At 49.1% G+C, this 19768-nt stretch overlaps 1 protein-coding gene across 2 annotated transcripts in view; it reads left to right on the plus strand.

Moving 5' to 3' along the window:
- LOC119969494 (cadherin-4-like) overlaps positions 1-19768 on the plus strand; it is an 859326-nt gene that overhangs the window by 730259 nt on the left and 109299 nt on the right. For both annotated transcript variants that reach the window (XM_038803180.1, XM_038803181.1), the window contains one exon: positions 16169-16354. In XM_038803180.1, the coding sequence (XP_038659108.1) occupies positions 16169-16354 (186 nt within the window). The remainder of the gene's footprint in view (positions 1-16168; positions 16355-19768) is intronic.

Genomic DNA, 19768 nt, shown 5'->3' on the forward strand with positions numbered 1-19768 from the left:
AAGAACAAGAAAGCGACAACCAGTGAAAGTTGGAAAAGTGTTTGTATTAGAGGAAGGAGGTGGCAGTGTACCTCAATGCTTCATCTTTTCAGAATTTCCACTTTTTTTTGTCTGGGTTATCAGAAGAATTGCCTTGTTTTCCAACAATCATGAGTCAGTCATAATAAAATTGCACAGTTTAGTGGGTTGGCTAGAGATTCATGTTCATGGTGTGAACCTCCACCATGGAACATTCCAGTCTGCATTATTGCACATTGGGTAGAAATATGTAACACTTGGAACATGGCAGGAGAAGGAACAGATGGGACAGCATCCCCGGAGAGCGACTGAACATCTGTCCTGCCTACTTTGCTGCTCCAAAGGATTCGTCAGGTGCCAGTTAGTGGTCAGGTGCTGATAGTCACTGCCTTTTCACAGTTGTGTGCTTTGGCTGCAGCAAAATCATCTCATATCCCAGCACCTGGAAGTGGAAAACCACCTCCCTCCCCTAGGACACTCAAGCACAACAGCCAAACGAACATATGAATTAGGAGCAGAAGGCAGCCATTAGACCCCTCGAACCTGCAACGCCATTTGAAAAGATCATGGCTGATCTGATTGTGGCCTCAGCTATACTTTCTTGTCTACCCACTATCATTTTGATTCCTTTGTCAATCAAGCCTTAAAAATATTTAATGATCCTGCCTTCACTGCTCTCTGGGGAAAAGAGTTTCACAGACTAACAAAAGAAGACATTTCTTCTCATCTCCATCTTAAGTAGGAAACCCCTTACTATTAAACTGTGTCACTAGTTCGAGTCGCTCTCGTAAAGGGAAACATTCTATCAGCACCTACTCTGTCAAGACTCCTCAGTATATTATATGTTTCAATAAAATAATTCTTCTAAAGTCAAATTTATACAGTATTATGGGCCAAGGTTTAGAGAACCCCAAAGTGTATCATGGAGTTCACCTGATCCACAACTTTCAATAGATTGTGGTATGGGGAGCACACGGCCCACTCTACAGGTGTGGTACAGCAGAAATGGAAAAGTAATTTTTAAAGCAAAACAATGTTTATTCTATGAATTCAAGCTAACCTTTTTAAGACATAGTGAACATCTTAGCAACCATCAATTCAAATACAATCCCCAAAGAATACAACACTAAGTAATCCGTAAGCTGTCCTTTTAACATCCAACAGGCTTAAGAAACACCTTTTAACAGAAGCACATCAGGTTTACAGTCACTACTGAAAACATTTATAATTTTGAATTCACCAAATGATCAAGAGATAGTCTTTTCATGGCAGAGAGATCAACAGTACACCTGCTCTTTCTGACTTCAGCTCCAACACTGAAAACAAAACTAGAACACACCCTGCAGCAAACAGCCTAAAACGCAAGTAAAAAACGGACAGACAGCCCGGCTCCAACCACACTCTGACATCACTGCAGTAGTAAACACCCATTTCTTAAAGGTACTCTCACTACAGATATTTATATACACACACATTTATAAACACCCATTTCTTAAAGGTACTCTCACATGACAAAAGGTCCATCCTGTCCAACTTTTCCTCATAAGATAATCATTTCATCCCAGGAGTCTGGTTAAGTGAACATTCTCAGAACTGTATCAAATGCAATTATATCCTTTCTTAAATAAGGAGACCAACACCATATGTAGTACAGTAGTCCCCCGTTATATCGTGCTCCGCAATATCGCGGTTCGCGATATACCGCGGGGGGGATTATGGACCCCAACTGTCAGTTGTGTCAATTTCAGCGGCCGGCTGATTATTTCAGTGAGAGCAGCTTCCCTCTCTGGATCAAAGTCAGCCGGCCGCTGAAATTGACACTGCCCGCTGCTCTCTCCCTCCAATCAGAAACATTAAAACTTAAAAGTTGGATTGGAGGGAGAGAGCAGCGGGCAGTGTCAATTTCAGCGGCCGGCTGACTTTGATCCAGAGAGGGAAGCTGCTCTCACTAAAATAATCAGCCGGCCGCTGAAATTGACACTGCCGAGGGGGGGGGGGGGGCGGGTGTTGGGGGGGAGAAGAGGGGGGGCGGGTGTTGAGGGGGGGCGGGTGTTGGGGGGGGGAGAAGAGGGGGGGCGGGTGTTTGGGGGGGGGAGAAGAGGATCGCAGGATGGCGAGGTTTTTGCACAGAATTGATCCCTTAAGTGATGCTGTTTGGAGCTCCTTGGTCCTGATAGGGTCATCCATGACAGCAAGGTTGGTGTAGGGGGGGGGGGGGAGAAGAGGGGGGGCGGGTGTTGGGGGGGGGGAGGAGGGGGGCGGGTGTGGGGGAGACCCCCCTGGGGGGTTGTGGGGGAGGAGAGGGTGGACCTGCGGGTGTTGGGGGAGAGAGGAGGGCCCTGCGGGTGTTGGGGGGGGGAGAGGAGGGGGGCGGGTGTTGGGGGGGGGAGAGGAGGGGGGCGGGTGTTGGGGGGGAGAGGAGGGGGGGGCGGGTGTTGGGGGGGGAGAGGAGGGGGGTGGGTGTTGGGGGGGAGAGGAGGGGGGCGGGTGTTGGGGGGGAGAGAGGGGGGCGGGTGTTGGGGGGGAGAGGGGGGGGGGCGGGTGTTGGGGGGGGCGGGGTGTTGGTGGGGAGAGGAGGGGGGCGGGTGTTGGGGGGGGAGGAGAGGAGGGGGCGGGTGTGGGGGGGGAGAGGAGGGGGGCGGGTGTGGGGGGGGAGAGGAGGGGGGCGGGTGTTGGGGGAAGAGGAGGGGGGCGGGTGTTGGGGGGGAGAGGAGGGGGGCGGGTGTTGGGGGGAGAGGAGGGGCGGGTGTTGGGGGGGAGAGGAGGGGGGCGGGTGTTGGGGGGGGGGAGAGGAGGGGGGCGGGTGTTGGGGGGGAGTGGAGGCCCTGCGGGTGTTGGGGGAGAGAGGGGGGCCCTGCGGGTGTTGGGGGACGGGGGAGGAGAGGGGGGGGACGGGGGCGAGCGGAGGGTGTGGGGAGGGGGCAAGCCGGAGGGTGTGGGGGGACAGGGGCAAGCTGGACGCTGTGGGGGAGAGCAGGAGGGTGTGGGGGAGAGGGGGAGAGGGAGCGAGCCGGAAGGTGTGGGGGGAGAGGGGGGCGAGCTGGACGCTGTGGGGGAGAGCAGGAGGGTGTGGGGGAGAGGGGGAGAGGGAGCGAGCCGGAGGGTGTGGGGGAGAGGGGGAGAGGGAGCGAGCCGGAAGGTGTGGGGGGAGAGGGGGCGAGCCGGAGGGTGTGGGGGGAGAGGGGGCGAGCCGGAGGGTGTGGGTGGAGAGGGGGCGAGCCAGAGGGTGTGGGGGGAGAGGGGGCGAGCCGGAGGGTGTGGGGGGGAGAGGGGGCGAGCCGGAGGGTGTGGGGGGAGAGGGGGCGAGCCGGAGGGTGTGGGGGGAGAGGGGGCGAGCCGGAGGGTGTGGGGGGAGAGGGGGCGAGCCGGAGGGTGTTGGGGGGGGAGAGGGGGCAAGCCGGAGGGTGTGGGGGGAGGAGGGATCTAGTTGGAGGATGTGTGGGAGAGGGGGCAAGCGGAGGAAAAAAAAGAAATTGACACTGCCGGCTGCTCTCTCCCTCCAATCAGAAACATTAAAACTTAAAAGTTGGATTGGAGGGAGAGAGCAGCGGGCAGTGTCAATTTCAGCGGCCGGCTGATTTCAGTGAGAGCAGCTTCCCTCTCCGGATCAAAGTGAGCCGGCCGCTGAAATTTTAATTGGATCCACGATGGGGGTTTTAAATTTATTTAAAAATCTATGCTAGCGCTTCCCATTGTGAGTCTACGGGGGTCTGACCTCTCCCCCCGCCCCCCGTAGACTCTCAATGGGAAGCGCTAGCATAGATTTTTAAATAAATTTAAAACCCCCATCGGGATATCCGCGGCTCGGTTGCAACGCGGGTGGCTGTCTTGGACCCCAACACCCGCGTTATAAAGGGGGACTACTGTACTCTAGATGTGATCTCGGTCATGTCCTATAGCAGTGTTTTTCTAACTTTTTTTTCGTGGACCCATTTTTACCAATCGACCAACCTTCGGGATCCAACCCGGCCGACCTTCCCGACCCACACCGACCGACCTTCATGACCCACGCCAGCTTACCTTCGCGACCCACGCCAGCCGACCTTTGCGGCCCATGCCGGCCGAACTATGTGACCCACCATCTTCTCTTACCTTGTTTGTAGCGAACAAGAATGGAGGAAATTGTTTTGGGTCTCTTTGGCCCCAATGGTCCCTTTGTCCCTTTGGTCACTTTGGCCCCCCGAACTTGAAAAAAAAGGGCTGCGACCATATAAAAACAAATGTGGCCATACTGTGCATGCGTGCCCGATCATCAGTGCGCATGAGCATAGTTTTCCACATGCGCACCGATGATCAGGCACGCATGTGCAGTGCGGCCGCATTTTTTTAATCTGTTCCTGGCCATTTTGAAGGCTACTCGTAGCCGTCATTATTAAAAGCCGGCTGCTTCGGCTGTTGCGTGATCGGGAGCACGGCGACAGACTTCTCCGCGGCCCTCCCGACACCCGCCCGCAACCTACCTGCAGGTCGCGCCCCTGAGTTTGACAATGCCTGCCCTATCGAACTGCGACAAAACATCCCCACTTTTATAATAAAATCAGAAAATGATGGATAACCTCATCAGATCTGGCATTATCTGTGGAGAGAGAACCACAGTTAACATTTCAAGTCCATATGACCCTTCTACAGAACGGAGAGGGATAGAAATGTGATGAATTGTATCGTTAGAGAATGGGGTGGGCAGAATGGAAGGTCAGGGCTTGGTTAGAGCTAAGGAGAGATTGACAAAGATGTCATGGGCATAAGACAAAGGGGGTATTAATGTTGCCATGAAGGATGGAAGAGTGTTAATTGTGGCATAAAGTTAAGACAGAAGAATGTTACGAGGAGACAAAGATCATTGCCCATTGGAAGGAATTGAACAACAAGGGACAATGGCCGTGCGGGGGAGTGGTGAAATTATGCCGGGGCAAGCCAGGGTAACCAAAATACAAAACACCAAAGAGGAGGGGGGGGGGGTGGTCCAAATGGAGGGTAGAGTTTACCATCTAAAGTTACTGAATTTAATGTTTAGTCCACAAGGCTGCAGAGTGGGCCTATTGGGAAGATGAGATTTGTTCTTCCAGTTTGAATTGGGCATCACTGGAACATTGCAGCAGGCTGAGGACGGACATGTGGGCATGAGTGCAAGATGCTGAGTTGAAATGGCAAATGACTGGAAGATTGTGGTCAATCTTGCGGACGGAACAAAAGTGTCCTGCAACGCAGTCGCTCAGCCTGCATATAGTCTCCCCAATGTAGAGGAGACTGGGTGCAGCGAACAGAGTGGACCAAATTGGAGGAGGTGCAAGTGAAATTTTGCCGCGGGGTGGACGGGGGGGGGGGGTGGGGGGGGGGGGGGGTGTGGTCGGAGAGGAGTACCCCGGTTGAGTGAGAAAAGGCAAACCTATCCAAGGTATAGTTTTTGAGGGTGGCATTATTGGAACAAATGCAGCAGAGCTAGAGAAACGAGGATGGGATGGAGGCCCAAAGTGCTTAGCACTATTGCCTCATGGCGCCAAGGACTTGGGTTTAATTCTGGCCTCGCGTGACTGTCTATGCGCAGTTTGCACGTTCTCCACATGTCTGCGTGGGTTTTCTCTGCATGCTCCGGTTTCCTCCCACAGTCCAAAGATGTGCAGGTTAGGAGGATTGCAATGCTAAATTGCCCCTTAGTATCCAAAAGGTTAGGTGGAGTTAACAGGGATAGGGTGGAGGCGTGGGACTAGCTAGGGTGCTGTTTCCTTGGGTCAGTGCAGACTCGATGAGCCAAATGGCCTCCTTCTGCACTGTAGGAATTCTATGATCCTATGAGTCCTTACAAGGAATGGAGTGTGTGAGGAGCTGTAGTTAAGGTAGCTGTGGAAGTTGGTGGGTTTATAACAAATATTGGTTGTCAGTCTAACATTGGAAATGGAGACAGAGACAGGTGAAGTAAGTGAAGGGAAGTGTCAGAGATAGATTATGTGAAGGTAAGAGAAGGTGAGAGAGGGGTGGAAATTGGAAGTAAGTCGCAAATTTTTTCCAGGTCCAGATGAAGTCATTGAAGCGGCTTCAATATGTCATCGATATAATAGAGGAAGAGTTGTGGGAAGAGAGCATGAGTGGGACTGGGAACCAGGAATGTTCCACATAACCGACAAAAAAGACAGGTATAACTGGGGCCCATGTGGGTGCCTATAGCCACACCTTTAATCTGCTTGAGGAAGAAGTGGCGAGCACTGTGACCCTCCTGGTGGAAAGTGGAGGTGTTGAAGGATTAGGCATCCAAAGAGAAGAGGAGGTGGTGGTTGGGGCCGGGAAACTGGAAATTGTTGATGAATCATAGGGCATTGGAAGGGATTGGACAAGGGGAGTGAAATTGGAGTCAAGATGGGACAAAATCTGTTCAGTGGGGCAGGCTGCTATGATGGGGTTACCCAGGCAGTCCTAGATTTTTGCAAATGGGTAGAAGCAGGCTGTGCGGGATTGGGGAATCTGAGGTTGGAATCTATGGAGGGAAGATCTCCAGAGGCGATGAGGTCAGTGTCAGTCCTGGAAACACTGGGCTGATGTGTATGGTGTGGTTGTGGTCCAGGGGGAGCTAAGTGTCTGAGAGTTTGCGCTCAGCCTCAGCGGGGTAGAGGTCAGTACGTCAGACAACAACAGCACCACCCTTGTCAGCAAGTTTGATCACAAGACCAGGGTTGGACTTGAGGGAACAGAATGCAGCAAGTTCAGAAGGAGACACATTGGAGCAGGTGAGAGAAGCAGAGGAATTTGAGGCTGCCTAGTTCGTGGCGATAGTTCTCAATGAAAAGTTCAAGAGCAGGTAGGAGGTCAGTGGTAGGGTTCCACAGATAGAGGGAGAAAACTGGAGGTGGGTGAATGGATCCATTGAACTGTGGTGGGTGGGGGAGGACACCTGCCATAGAAGTGAGAACAGAGATGAAAGTGATGGAAGAAGAGTTTATATCCATTCCCCTTGTAATAAACAACAACATGCTGTTTGTCTTCAGGCACTCTACTTGGTATTCCAATGCAGGAAACACTGAGATGAAATAAGAAATGCACACCTTAAAGTATTGAGCATGGACTTTGCTTGATAAATATCAGGAGCAATTTGCAGCTCTTGATTTCTCTCATTTACAGCACTGTTGCAGAGGTCACACAGGCAATTCTTGGAAGTACTTTTACATCAGTAACAACTGATTTATTTTCCCCAGCTGCTGTTGTCATTTTCCTCCATCTCTACTTTGTACCGCTTTTCCACTCCCATGCCTGGAACATAGAATCATTACAGTGCAGAAGGAGGCCATTTGGCTCATTGAGTCTGCACCGACCCTCTGAAAGCACCCTACCTAGGTTCACGCCCCCACCCTATTCCCGTAACCCAATAATGCCACCTAACCTTTTTGGACACTTTATTGTGGCCAATCAACCTAACTGCACATCTTTGGGCTGTGGGAGGGAACTGGAGCACCCAGAGGAAAATCACACAGGCAGGGGGAGAATATGCAAACTCCACACAGACAGTCACCCAAGGCTGGAATTGACCAGTCTTGGGCTTAACCACTTTGCCACCGTGCCTCACAATCTTCTTAAGCCTTGGAGCAAAACATACCTGGTGCTGTTGCACCTGCATCCCCTCATTTCTGAGTGCTCTGTGGCTGGGTGGAATCTTCCGGTCCCACTAGCAGCAGAAAGCTTGGCAGGCAGGGGAGCTTAATTTGGCTTGCGGCCAAAAATCAATTTCCCCACACTGGGAAGAACTTTAGGAATTGACTTCTCAGGCCTTTGAAGATTCCCAACAGACAATGTCAGGGAGCCCTTTTGTATGCATTATTGTGTCATGCATGTCCAATAAAAGGCCATCTTGCCAGAATTAAATTCCCCTTCCAAATTAAGTCCCCCGCCAACTAGAAAGTAGAACATTCACTTTTACGACTGCACAAAAGTGGCATGCACTTAGTGAGGTAGACTTCTTCCATGATTAGCAGAGTTGCCGCTGCATTGTCCTCTTTCGGTTGCAGTTGCGAATACCAGTCTATGTTTGGTGGTGAAAGTGTAAGTTGCTTAGAGAATGGCCAAGGAGGGGAAGAAGGGTTAGCAGGGTAGGGTGGAGTTATGGCCGTGCAAAGGTAAAACGGGCAGTGCAGGCTGTTGGGCTGTCCTTTAAATATGGCGCTTGGATCTTCGCCCCAAGAGGTGATGGGGGGGGGGGGGGGGATGATGAGTTCCAGCCCGCCACCACCTCGAGAATTAGTGATCTTCTCACAGATGCATATTTAATGAGCTGAGCAATGCAAGATAGTGCATAGTCAGCATCCTACCCCACTTGAGAAATCACTTTTGTGCCTGCTACTGAACATAGACTGCAGAAGGGACGATTCCACCCATTGTTTCCAACTTAAATTCTAGTTGCTTCCACAAAACTGATTTCAAATTGAGAAGTCTGTAGTTAGTGCATTCTTCCTCCCTCCCATCTCTAACAATGGAATTTACACTTTTCCAATCCATGACCACAATTGTAAAATTGTTTTTTTTTAAGATTATATTAAATCACCTGTATTCCTACCCTGACTTATTTTAGGTTCCTCGTGCCACTGATATTTTTCCTCTTTATCATCAAAACAGATATATTGGGGCAGTGGTAATTTTACAGGATTCATATTCTGTAGGCCCAGGATAATGCTTAATGCACAGGTGTTCAAATCCCAAGATGACAACTGATGGAATTTAACAATTAATAAAAGTGGAGTTGAAAATTCCTCTCAGTAATTGTGCCATGAAGCTATCTTCAATTGTTGTAAAAACCCATCTGGTTCACTAATGTCCTTTCGGGAAGGAAATCTGCCATCCTTACCTGGTCTGGCCTACATGTGACTCCAGATCCACAGCAATGTGGCAGACTCTTAACTGCTCTCTGCCATGACCACAATAGCTATAGATGCCAGATGGGTTGCAGCTATTTCAAGAAGAAGGTGGTTCACGACCACCATCTCAAGGGCAAATACTGTTCTGTATCAAATGTCCACACCCTATGAAAGAATTTTTAAAAAGTCAATAATTTACTTTTTATCCATTGAAGTCTTACCCTTTACTGCAACTTTCCTTTTAGTATAGCATTGGCGCAATTCACCCGAAAAATGACATTTTTGGGCATGTTAGGTCGGGTGTTTCACACCAACTGTAATAGGAAGATCGCGGGCGTGATTCTCCGCCCCCCACGCCGGGTGGGAGAATAGCAGGAGGGCCTCCCGACATTTTTCACGCCCTCCCGCTATTCTCCCCCCACGCCGCGAATCGGCGCTCGCGGGCCGTGCGTCCATAACGGACACACTCTTTTCCCTCCGCCGCCCCGCAAGATAAAGCCGCCACGACTTGCGGGGCGACTGAGGGAAAAGACGCCAACTGCGCATGCGCGGGTTGGCGTTGTCCAACCCGAGCATGTGCGGCCGACATCAACGGCCGCGTCAGCCGGTGTGACGCTTGACGTGCGGCCTTGACAACCGTCGTCAAGGCCGCGCCGCCGTGACGCACGGGGCCGCGCTCTTAGCCCCACCCGGGGGGAGAATCGGCCCCGGAAGTGGGCGTGAAGGCTGCCGTGGGTCACGGCCTGTCCCACAGCAGCCTTTACGATTCTCCGCATTTGCGGAGATTCTCGCCCTGCGCCTGCATTTACCTGCACTTAGTGCAAAAAATTAGCCCCATATGAATCTCGCCATGCCTGCCTCCCTCGCCATCCAAATTGCCTGACTCATGCCTCAGCTGCACACCACTAACAAGGGGGAGCTGCTTTTGAACATCCCCTCAGCACTGATTCCCAGTAAAGACATGAGGATGGCAGTGCGAAAACCTGCTCCACTCTTTGGGGATACTGACCTGGCCGGGCTTCTCACCCGGTGGATGAGAGGTGGGGCACACTGTTCGCCGGAGGGAGAACCAGCAGCAGGGTCAGCACTGCCGCCTGGGCGGCATTTACAGCTGCAGTGTGTGCAGGCAGCATGACCAGGTGGACCGCTGTCCAATGTAGTAAGCAGATGAACAACCTCCCACGGGCTGCATGGGTAAGTTACTACCTCTCTCCTGGCATCAGTCCTGCCTGCCACGCTTCAATTTCCCAGTCCCTTCCCTTCCTCCTCCACCCCCCCCCCCCCCCCCCCCCCCACCCCCCTCCCCAATCCACTGGCCAACACCTTGCACTTTTCCAACATCCAATCTCCAAGCTTCCTCAAAACGCCCTGGCATTCGTCATCTTAACCCTTTCATGTCCAGGTGCAGCCCGCACATCAGCTGCTATAAACCCCCCGACCCATCAAGCGTGCAGCTCACAATATCCCCTTGTTCCCGCAGGAGATGATAGCCCACATTAAAAGGGAAAGGGCAAAGACAGTGATGGGGGGGGGGGGGGGGGGGGGGGGGGGGGCAGCAGAATACCAGGGATCCGAGTCATCACCCCCTATGAGAAAGGTGCTGGAGATCGCAGGATAGCCCGAGGAGAAAGAGCAGTGACTGACAGTGAGGTTAGTCCGCTGACAGTGCTAACGGAGATCCATCACCCTGAAGTGATGTCACATGGGCCTTGAAAGGAGAAAGCTAGGTGGTTGGGGAAGGGTAGGTATGATGGGATGGGGAAGATTGGGGATAAGGCGGGTGGGTGTGTTGAGCTGACGGATGCAGGCTCGTCTCACAAGAATCTGGAAATGATGAGGTCTTCCCTGGTCCTCCTTGTACGTCAGAGACTTGCTGCCGTCAGTCCTCCATCTTCCAGCTCCTCTTCAGGCTCTTTCTCCTCCTCCTCAGACAGGGCCACATGTTCCTCCTCCTCGTCCAGCATGTCACCCCGGTACTGTGCAAGATTGTGGAGGGCACAATAGACCACCACAAAGCGGAGGATCCTCAGAGAGGTGTACTGTAGAGCTCTGGATAAAAGCAAATTACTGTAGATGCTGAAATCTGAAACCAAAAGTGAAAATGCTGAAAAATCTCAGCAGGTCTGGCAGCATCTATATTGAGAGAAAAGAGCTACGTTTTGAGTCCAGATGACTCTTTGTCAAAGCTAAAATCAGAGGATAAGCTGTGACAGATATAGATGTGGGGGTAAAAAGAAGCTCTGTGGTCTCCTCTGTAACAGAGAGACCAAATGTAGACTGGGTGATCCCTTTGCTGAGCACCTTTGATTTAAGCGCATTGAGCACCATGACCTTCCTGTTGCTTGCTGTTTTAACACAAGACTCTGCTCCCATGCCTACATGTCTGTCCTTGGCCTGCTACAATGTTCCAGTGAAGCTCAATACAAACTGGAGGAACAGAATTTCGTCTTCTGGTTCGGTACGCTACTGCCTTCCGGTCTCAACATCGTATTCAGCAACTTCAGAGGATTAGCTCTCCCCCACCTTTACCCCTTTGTTTTCATTCCATTTCATTTTAACTGTCTTTTACCTTTTATTTCTTTCTTGTCTTTCTTGATATATATTTCTTTTCCCTCCACTCCTGCCCCGTATCTTATCCCCCTTTTCCTTACCTTTTCTCTTCTTTACTTCCCCTTTGCTCCTTTTTCTCATTTTACCTATCTCCCACCCATGTCCCCCCCTCCCCCCACATCTACATCTGTCACAGTTTACCCTCTGATTTTAGTTCTCTGCTGTTTGGCCTTTCACACCTTTTAGTTTCTCTGGGGACTGCCATTAGCACTCTTTTCCCCTGGTTTCTGTGCCCACGACACAGCTTTCATTCCCTCACCCGAGAATATAAATATCTCCCACTTTCTATGACTTTTAGCTTTGACAAAGCTCATTTGGACTCGAAAAGTTAGCTCTTTTCTCTCCATGCAGATGCTGCCAGACCTGCTGAGATTTTCCAGCATTTTCTCTTTTGGGTAATATAGAGCTTTACGAGGTACAGGCTACAGAACCGCATTTTGAATAATCCGATGCACCATTCAATGGCAGCACGGGTTGCCACGTTGCCTTCTTTATATCGGGTCTCTGCCTCGGTCTTTGGCTTCCTCACCAGCATCATCAGCCATGACCTCAGCGGGTAACCTTTGTCCCCCATGAGCCAACCCGTCACCCTGGACTAGTCCTCGAAAACATCAGGAATCTCCTAGTGCCCCAGGATGTAGCTGCCATGCACGCTCCCAGTGTAGCGGGCATACACGTGCATGATTCTTAGGCGGTGGTTGCACACAAACTAAACATTCTGAATTGCATTATTTCCTGTTAATATAGGGCACTCTGTGATACCCCGCTGCTCGCAGGGCGACATGCGTGCCATCAATGACCCCCCAGTCTCGCGGCATCCTAGCGATGGCAGCAAAACCTGCAGTCTGGGCATTGGGGGGGGGGGGGCCTGGTCCAGGTCTAAGGTGATATAGTCAGATGCCAGGGTATACGGACTATCCGTCACCTCCCAGATGCACCTATGGGCAGATAACTATGAAATGCAACACAGGTCCCTGATGGAGCCCTGGAATGACCCAGTGTCATAGACATTTAGTGCTGCAGTGACCCTCACAGCCATCGGGAGCGGTTTCCTCCTCCTTCACGGGGTGCCATATCCGCGAGGACATGGCACAGATGCCGCACTGTCTCTTGAGATGCAGTCTTCTGTCGCATATTGAAGTCCATCAGCTTATTGAAAGTCCAATGAGTCCTATACACCAAGGCATGTTACTGACCTCCCCTTCTGGCCCACTCCACAATCTGATGGGTGGCCTGGTCTTGAGGGTGTACGGCAGCCCGCTGAATATGTGGTATCGCCTTCAGCCTGCATTGGTCTTGCAGTCTTCTTTGGCATTGGTCTGCCTCGGTTGTAGCAAGCACAGTGAGGGCAGACTCCGTGTGAGCAACTCCAGCAAACATTTTTGTATCTGGAAGGAATTTGATAATGAGAGAGACCAACAATGAGTTAGGTCTTCTATTGATGGGAACCCCATATCTCCCAAGTCTCACCCACCCTTACCATGACTGTCCTGCCTTCTCTCAGTGCGCTATCCAGCAAGCCAGTTGTGTGAGCAAACCTCACTCTACACACTCTCTACCAGCCATATCAGGAATCCCTAAACCCCCAGACCTCTGCCAACAACATTAGGGTGATCATGCCCAGCTGTCTTGCTGTCATCCAGATACTTACCCTTTGACCGTGAGCCGGCCCTCAGTAGTGAAGCCCTGTTCTTTAGTGTTTAATTGTTGGCAGCTGCCTCTATCTTACTGATGCTCCTCGAGTTCAGTCACACAGATCAGGCATCAAAGGTTGCATGATATCCAGTCCACTAGTCATCCTCTCAGACAGGTCACCTGTTCCTTGAGGAGGCACATGTGATTTCAGGAATGTGAAGTGCTTTCACAACTAACAAGGCTAATCTCTCCTTTGAAATAGCTGTGAAGCTCGAGGCTGCTCACAGTGACAGGGGGTGAGTTTGACTTTCATGAGAGAAGCTGCAGAAAGGCTCTGTCCGGGGAGAGTTTGATAGGACAGACAGGCTGAAACTGTGGTTACCCCTGTTGTGTGTCTCCACAATATTTAAAGATGGCCTGAAGGCCTCACAGACACAAAGCCCCTCAACTCCATCTACTGAACTTGACCCCTCCAGCCTGGGGAACAACTCCCTGAAACCCTCCCGCCCACCACTGAGAAATGGGGCAGAAGCTCCGGTGTCCTTGAGCTGCAAGTCTTAAATGGGAGGGCTGCTTACCTCCTCACCTCCCTTCGGTAGCCATTGCTCCAGGTTTCAGTTTTGGGAGCAGAATACTAAACAACACCTGCGTGTCTTCCAGCTGGGGAGTCGGATGGCTCCCGGGAACTGCTGCCTTTGACTTCAATGTCGTTACGAGATTTAAATGAATGCAAATTAGGCTTAATGAGCTTCTCGCCATTTCGGGCGAGATATGGATCAGGAGCGGGCCAGGTGAATTGCAAAATGGCAAAGGCTGCACTTGTGCAGTTAAGCAGCCATGGCCAACGAGTGACAAAGTGACGAAAAAAATTGGTGACAGAAAAGCAAATGTTGAAAACTAGAAAACTGGTTCAGCTATAGAATCTCGACGTGAATCTCGATTTGGGCCTATCCTGGGGTGCACCTGGCGCAACGTGGTGTGAAATTTGTACCCTGTGTCTTTGATGTGTCTTGCAGGTTTTAGTTTTATATTTTATTTTTTCATATTTTCTCACTCTATGGCTTTCTATAGCTGAACCAGTTTTCTAGTTTTCAACATTTTGCTTTTCTGTCACCAATTGTTTTGTCACTGGTTGGCCAAGTGCAGCCTTTGCCTTTTAGGGTTTTGTACTGTGTGAGGGTGAAATTGGTTTATGCTTTCAGTGCCAAACAAATTTTTCGCGACTTAGCAGCTGAGTTTACACTACGTCCAATCTTCTTTCCATTGACGTTCACAAAACAATATTTCAAACTGTTTTTAACAGACTCCTTTGTCGCCTCACTGTCGCTCTTACTTGGTTTGAAATGAAAATTCTTGGCAATTTTTTGCAAGTTGTTGGAAAATAAAAACCTGCAAAGTGCTCCACAAGCTGCGGATTCATAATATGTCTTCAATCTACTTGCATAGACCAGCTTCACCCCCTCCCCCATGTGACATTATCTTCCTCAGCAAGATCATGCAGCGCTCTGCGAACTGCCAGTCTCACCCTTGTCCCTTTGCTGTGTTGAATTGAAGTGGAAAGCAGCAATTGTGTGGGAAAGTGTTGCCAAGAGAAAATACAAAGGAAACAAAAATGTTGCATTGTTCAGCATTAAATACTAATGGAGAGAGCCGAGTACAAGTAAATATCAATTTAATAACAAGGGGAAAAATATTTGCAAGCAAGTTTGGAAACGTTTAACGTAAATTTAACTATCCGAATATATCAGTTGGGGAAAAAGGATCTGTAATGTACTAATTTTAGAGAGCAAGTTCGACACTAAGGCAAGGGAATACCTGAAACAAATCAAACCCAGAATTTCTTTCCAATTCAGGGACAATTTAGCGTGGCCAATCCACCTACCGTGCACATCTTTGGGTGTGGGGGTGAGACCCACGCAGACACGGGGAGGATGTGCAAACTCCACATGGACAGTGACCCGGGGCCGGGATCGAACCGTGTCCTCGGCTCCGTGAGGCATCAGTGCCACCGGACACCCAGGTCTTGACCTGAGGATGAATCCTAAGTACCTGGATAGATCCACTTTGGATTGCCAACTGTGACTAATTGTATTCCTAGAGGTTTCATCACATGAGTTACTCCACACTCCAGCCATTAGTCAGCCAACACACCCATCCTCATAACTCTATGCCTTCAAACACCAATTTGGAAAGCAAAAAGGCTCATTACCCAATTGGATGATACTTGATTATCAACCAAATAGCCTTTCTCTACCCCCATTTTCATTTATTTGTATGTCAGAGATATATTCAAAGAAAATTTAAAACAATCTTTTCTAATGTCTTGCTGATTTTTCTCCCGGATTGCACACAGCAGTGTCCTCAAGATTGATCTTTCATTCCTGGAGACCTCTAGGCCAACCTTGGAGGGTTGACAACCAGAGATCCATTCCCAGCTCAGAACTTTGTAAAACGTCTCCTGATGATCTTAACCTTCTTTGATGGGAACATAGCAAATGATAGCAATTACAGATTTTGTACTGGCTAAGAAACGGTAACATAAAAGAGAAGCTGAAGGGTTCCCTGTTAACCTACTATTAAGCCAATCACTAATGCATATTTAAGCACTGCCCATTATGAGTTTAGAGTATCTAGACACATTTTCGATTACTAAAATAATTAGTTGAGTAATGGATTGCTAAATTCTAACTTCTGTTTATTGGTGAGTCTTCCAGATCACTTTGATATATTGGATTTCTATTTTACTGCGCTATATTTAAAATGGGCTTTCATGCGTACTTTTATTAAGAAATTGCACAGGAAAAGATAATTGCAAAGCGTTTCTTGAACTTTGTTTGTTGTGCTGTACAGTAAATGATGCCATTTAGACTTGCTCCTTCATCAGGACAAATATAAATGAAGGTACTTCAATCTGTTCATTTGAAGTACAATAATTGCAGTTATGCATCTGGATTGTTTAGTTTCTGTTGTCAAGTAACTAAAAGCTAAATATATTTAGCCTGTAGGATGTTGTGAACCTGTACAATTCTGTGAGATATGCTAACTACTATGCACTTTTTAAAAATTCCTAGTACTATGGAGAAGTTCAAGAGAACAGACTGGATGTAATTGTTGCTAACCTGACAGTCACAGATCGAGACCAACCACACACTTCAAACTGGAATGCAGTATACCGGATTGTCAGTGGAGACCCTGCTGGCCATTTTGCTATTAAAACTGACCCAGTCACCAATAACGGTATCGTCACAGTGATAAAGGTAAGGCGCATTTAGTGAAATTCTTGTTATTCTTTTAAGTATTCACAATTATTTTTGAAAGAGGTGCAGGCACACATTTTGGAAAACATTGCCGTACTCGTGGATCTCCCCTGGCACTGTTCGCAAGAAATCTCGGGTCCGCAGCAAGGTTGAGATGTTCATTGATAACTCTTTCTAGCCCTTTACGGCTAATGCTCAAATATGTCCAAAGAAATTGTAGGACTTACTCGGGTGAATAAATTATTTGTAAATATAAGACTTGGTGAACATATAAGCTCATGCTTTGGCAGCTAGCTTTGCTTGATGTGTTGGAGAATTGATGTGACTGTGGTGTAATTCTGAACTGTGAAACTGTCTTACTTGGCTCCTAACTGAGAATCTGGGATGATTTACAAACTTTTATACTGTTTATATTTGTATGGAACCAAAGAAATATGATATACCATGGAATATAGTATACCATGGGATACAGTATACCTTTTTTAATCAATTTATCTTATTAGTTCTTCTAAATTATATTTAATAGATCAAGATGTCTTATGAAAACCCATGGGGTATAATTTCTGGTTCACTCGTCTTGTTGGGCTGTGGTTTACCTGTACTGCTTATGGTCACATCTCATCAGACGAGTACACTCATAGGATATAAATCTTGCCTTGCCATCCTCATGGTGGATGTTCCACATCTCTTTTGGCTGGAATGCTAAATAATTCAGCATTTCTTGCGCCCGATGAGATCTATAAATCTTGTACATTGAGTTGCTGCAGTGATCCACAGATGATTATTTGCTCGTTGGTAGTATCTCAGTCCCTGTCATAGTTTATGATTTTGTTTTTTGACCATTTTCCACTAAGAGTTTGGGAAAATAATTACTTTTATGTTGTCATTTTGAAGCAAAGTGCAATCATTTAATTTAAAGACTGAGGTGAAGGTGATTAAAATGCCCACAAGTAAGCTTTGATGTAATGTAAATGACTGTGAACGGAGGCTGATTTCAAAAAACAGAGACAGAAACACAGGCAGTTAATTAGGTCTGGCAAAGACTATGAAATCAGTGAGGATTTACACATAAGAAGCTGCATGAAACTGATCTATTAATGATTTTTTCCTGCACTCAAAATGCTGCATAATCTGAGTAAAGCTTCAAAATACTTTGTAAAGTTGCCTTCTTTATAAAGCAGTTTTATTTCATTGAATGTTGCTGACAGACACACTGGTCTTATTTCAGAATTACTTGTACTAAATCAAAGTAACTGTGTCCTCAATTACCTCATTAAAATAGGCACCAAAATAATCTTTGCAGTAAGTGGTTCCAATAATTGGTTCTTATTTGGAACATTTTTTGGTTCCCCAGTACATGTGGAAATATGTCTCCAGTTGAGGTTTTCTGTATAGCAACAGGATTTAGAACAGTACAGCACAGAACAGGCCCTTCGGCCCTCGATGTTGTGCCGAGCAATGATCACCCTACTCAAGCCCACGTATCCACCCTATACCAGTAACCCAACAACCCCCATTAACCTTATTTTTTAGGACACTAAGGGCAATTTAGCCTGGCCAATCCACCTAACCCGCACATCTTTGGACTGTGGGAGGAAACCGGAGCACCCGGAGGAAACCCACGCACACACGGGGAGGACGTGCAGACTCCGCACAGACAGTGACCCAGCCGGGAATCGAACCTGGGACCCTGGAGCTGTGAAGCATTGATGCTAACCACCATGCTACCGTGCTGCCCGATTGGACTGATGAGATTGCAGTTGAGCCACTGACAATGGCAAAATTTAGTCGGTGTGTATCCACTCACCTTTTAGCCTGACAAAAGATAAAGGGCGCAATTCTCCGCACTCACGACGGTGCGGAGAATAGCGGGGGTCGTAAATTTTTACGGCCACGCTAGTCTGACGCCCTCCCGCTATTCTCCCCCCCCCCCCCCCCCCCCCCCCCCACGCCCGACTCCCGACATGAATCGCTGCCGCCGTTTTTTTTACGGCCAGCAGCGATTCTCAGCTGGCCGATGGGCCGAAGTCCAAGCCCTTTACGGCCGTGTTTACGAACGGCAAACACACCTGGTCTGGCCGTTCGTAAAAACGGCCATAAAGTTTGGATCTTGGCAACCATGGCACCGATTGTCACGGCAGTACCACGGCCGTGCCAAGGGTGCCATGGGCCTGCGATCGGTGGGCACAGATCGCGGGCAGCGGGTCCAATTCCCGCGCACTCTTTGTCCTTCCGCCGCCCCGCTGTATCAATTCGCGGGGCGGCTGAGGGGCATCCCGGCCCGCGCATGCGCAGGTTTCGCGCAAATGCACGATGATGTCATCCGCGCATGCGCGGGTTGGAGTCTTCCAATCCGCGCATGCGCGGCTGACGTCATGTGACGCGTCAGCCGTCGCAAACTCTGGCAAGCGGGCTTAAGGAAATTCGTTAAGCCCGCGATGCCGGAGTTCACGGCCGCGGCATACTAGCCCCGACCGGGGACCAGAATCGGTTCCCGGTCGGGGAGGGGGAGGCTGGCGTCAAACCCGCCCGTTTTTGACGCCAGCCTTACGATTTCTCCCTGTTTGGGAGAATCGCGCCCAAATTATTTTTAAACATTTCCAATTAAGAGGCAATTTAGCATGGCCAATCCACCTACCTGGCACATCTTTGAGTTGTGGGGACGATACCCATGCAGACACGGGGAGAATGTGCAAACTCCACACGGACAGTGAACCGGGGTCGGGAGGCAGCAGCGGTGCTAACCACTGTGCCACCGTGCTGCCCACCAACTAAACATTAATTCCATAAAGAATTGGTGAATACACAATCTCCCAAATTGAGTACAGCACTGTTTGCTCAGAAACATGGACTCAATTGATTTTCTTTCACTATTTGTGTTAAGAGCCACTGTTGATAACAATTCTAAAGAGCATCATACAAGGGTAATCATTGCTGATAACCATGCCACTCACTGATGCTATTTCCAGAATTGTCTGAACCACTTCTAATGCACAATGTTTGCTCTGAGAGGGGCGGGATGTGATCAAGTGAGGCCCATGTTTCTGGATATAGTTCGGAGGTGGCCTGAGAGGTGGAAGAATACCGAAGCATAAGGTCCACCTCGGTTCTCTGAGACATTAATCAAGTTGTGTAAATATTGATAGGTCCTCTAGCGCTCACCCCATCCACCCCATCAACCCAATACTCACCCATGCCTTAGCATGTCCTCATGCAGCCACCATTTGCCCATGCCCCTCATACCCCCGTGCCCTATCATACACCCCAAGCCACCTCCATAGTCACTCACCCATATCCACTAGGGAGATATCTGAGGAGGCTTGTGTAAATGAAAACATTTAAACCACAAACAATCTAAGAACTCTCCCTGATACACATTTGACAATGAAAAAACTCTCATTTGTGAAATCCATC

This window comes from Scyliorhinus canicula, chromosome 7, assembly GCF_902713615.1.
Source record: "Scyliorhinus canicula chromosome 7, sScyCan1.1, whole genome shotgun sequence".
Classification (NCBI taxonomy): Eukaryota; Metazoa; Chordata; class Chondrichthyes; order Carcharhiniformes; family Scyliorhinidae; genus Scyliorhinus; species Scyliorhinus canicula.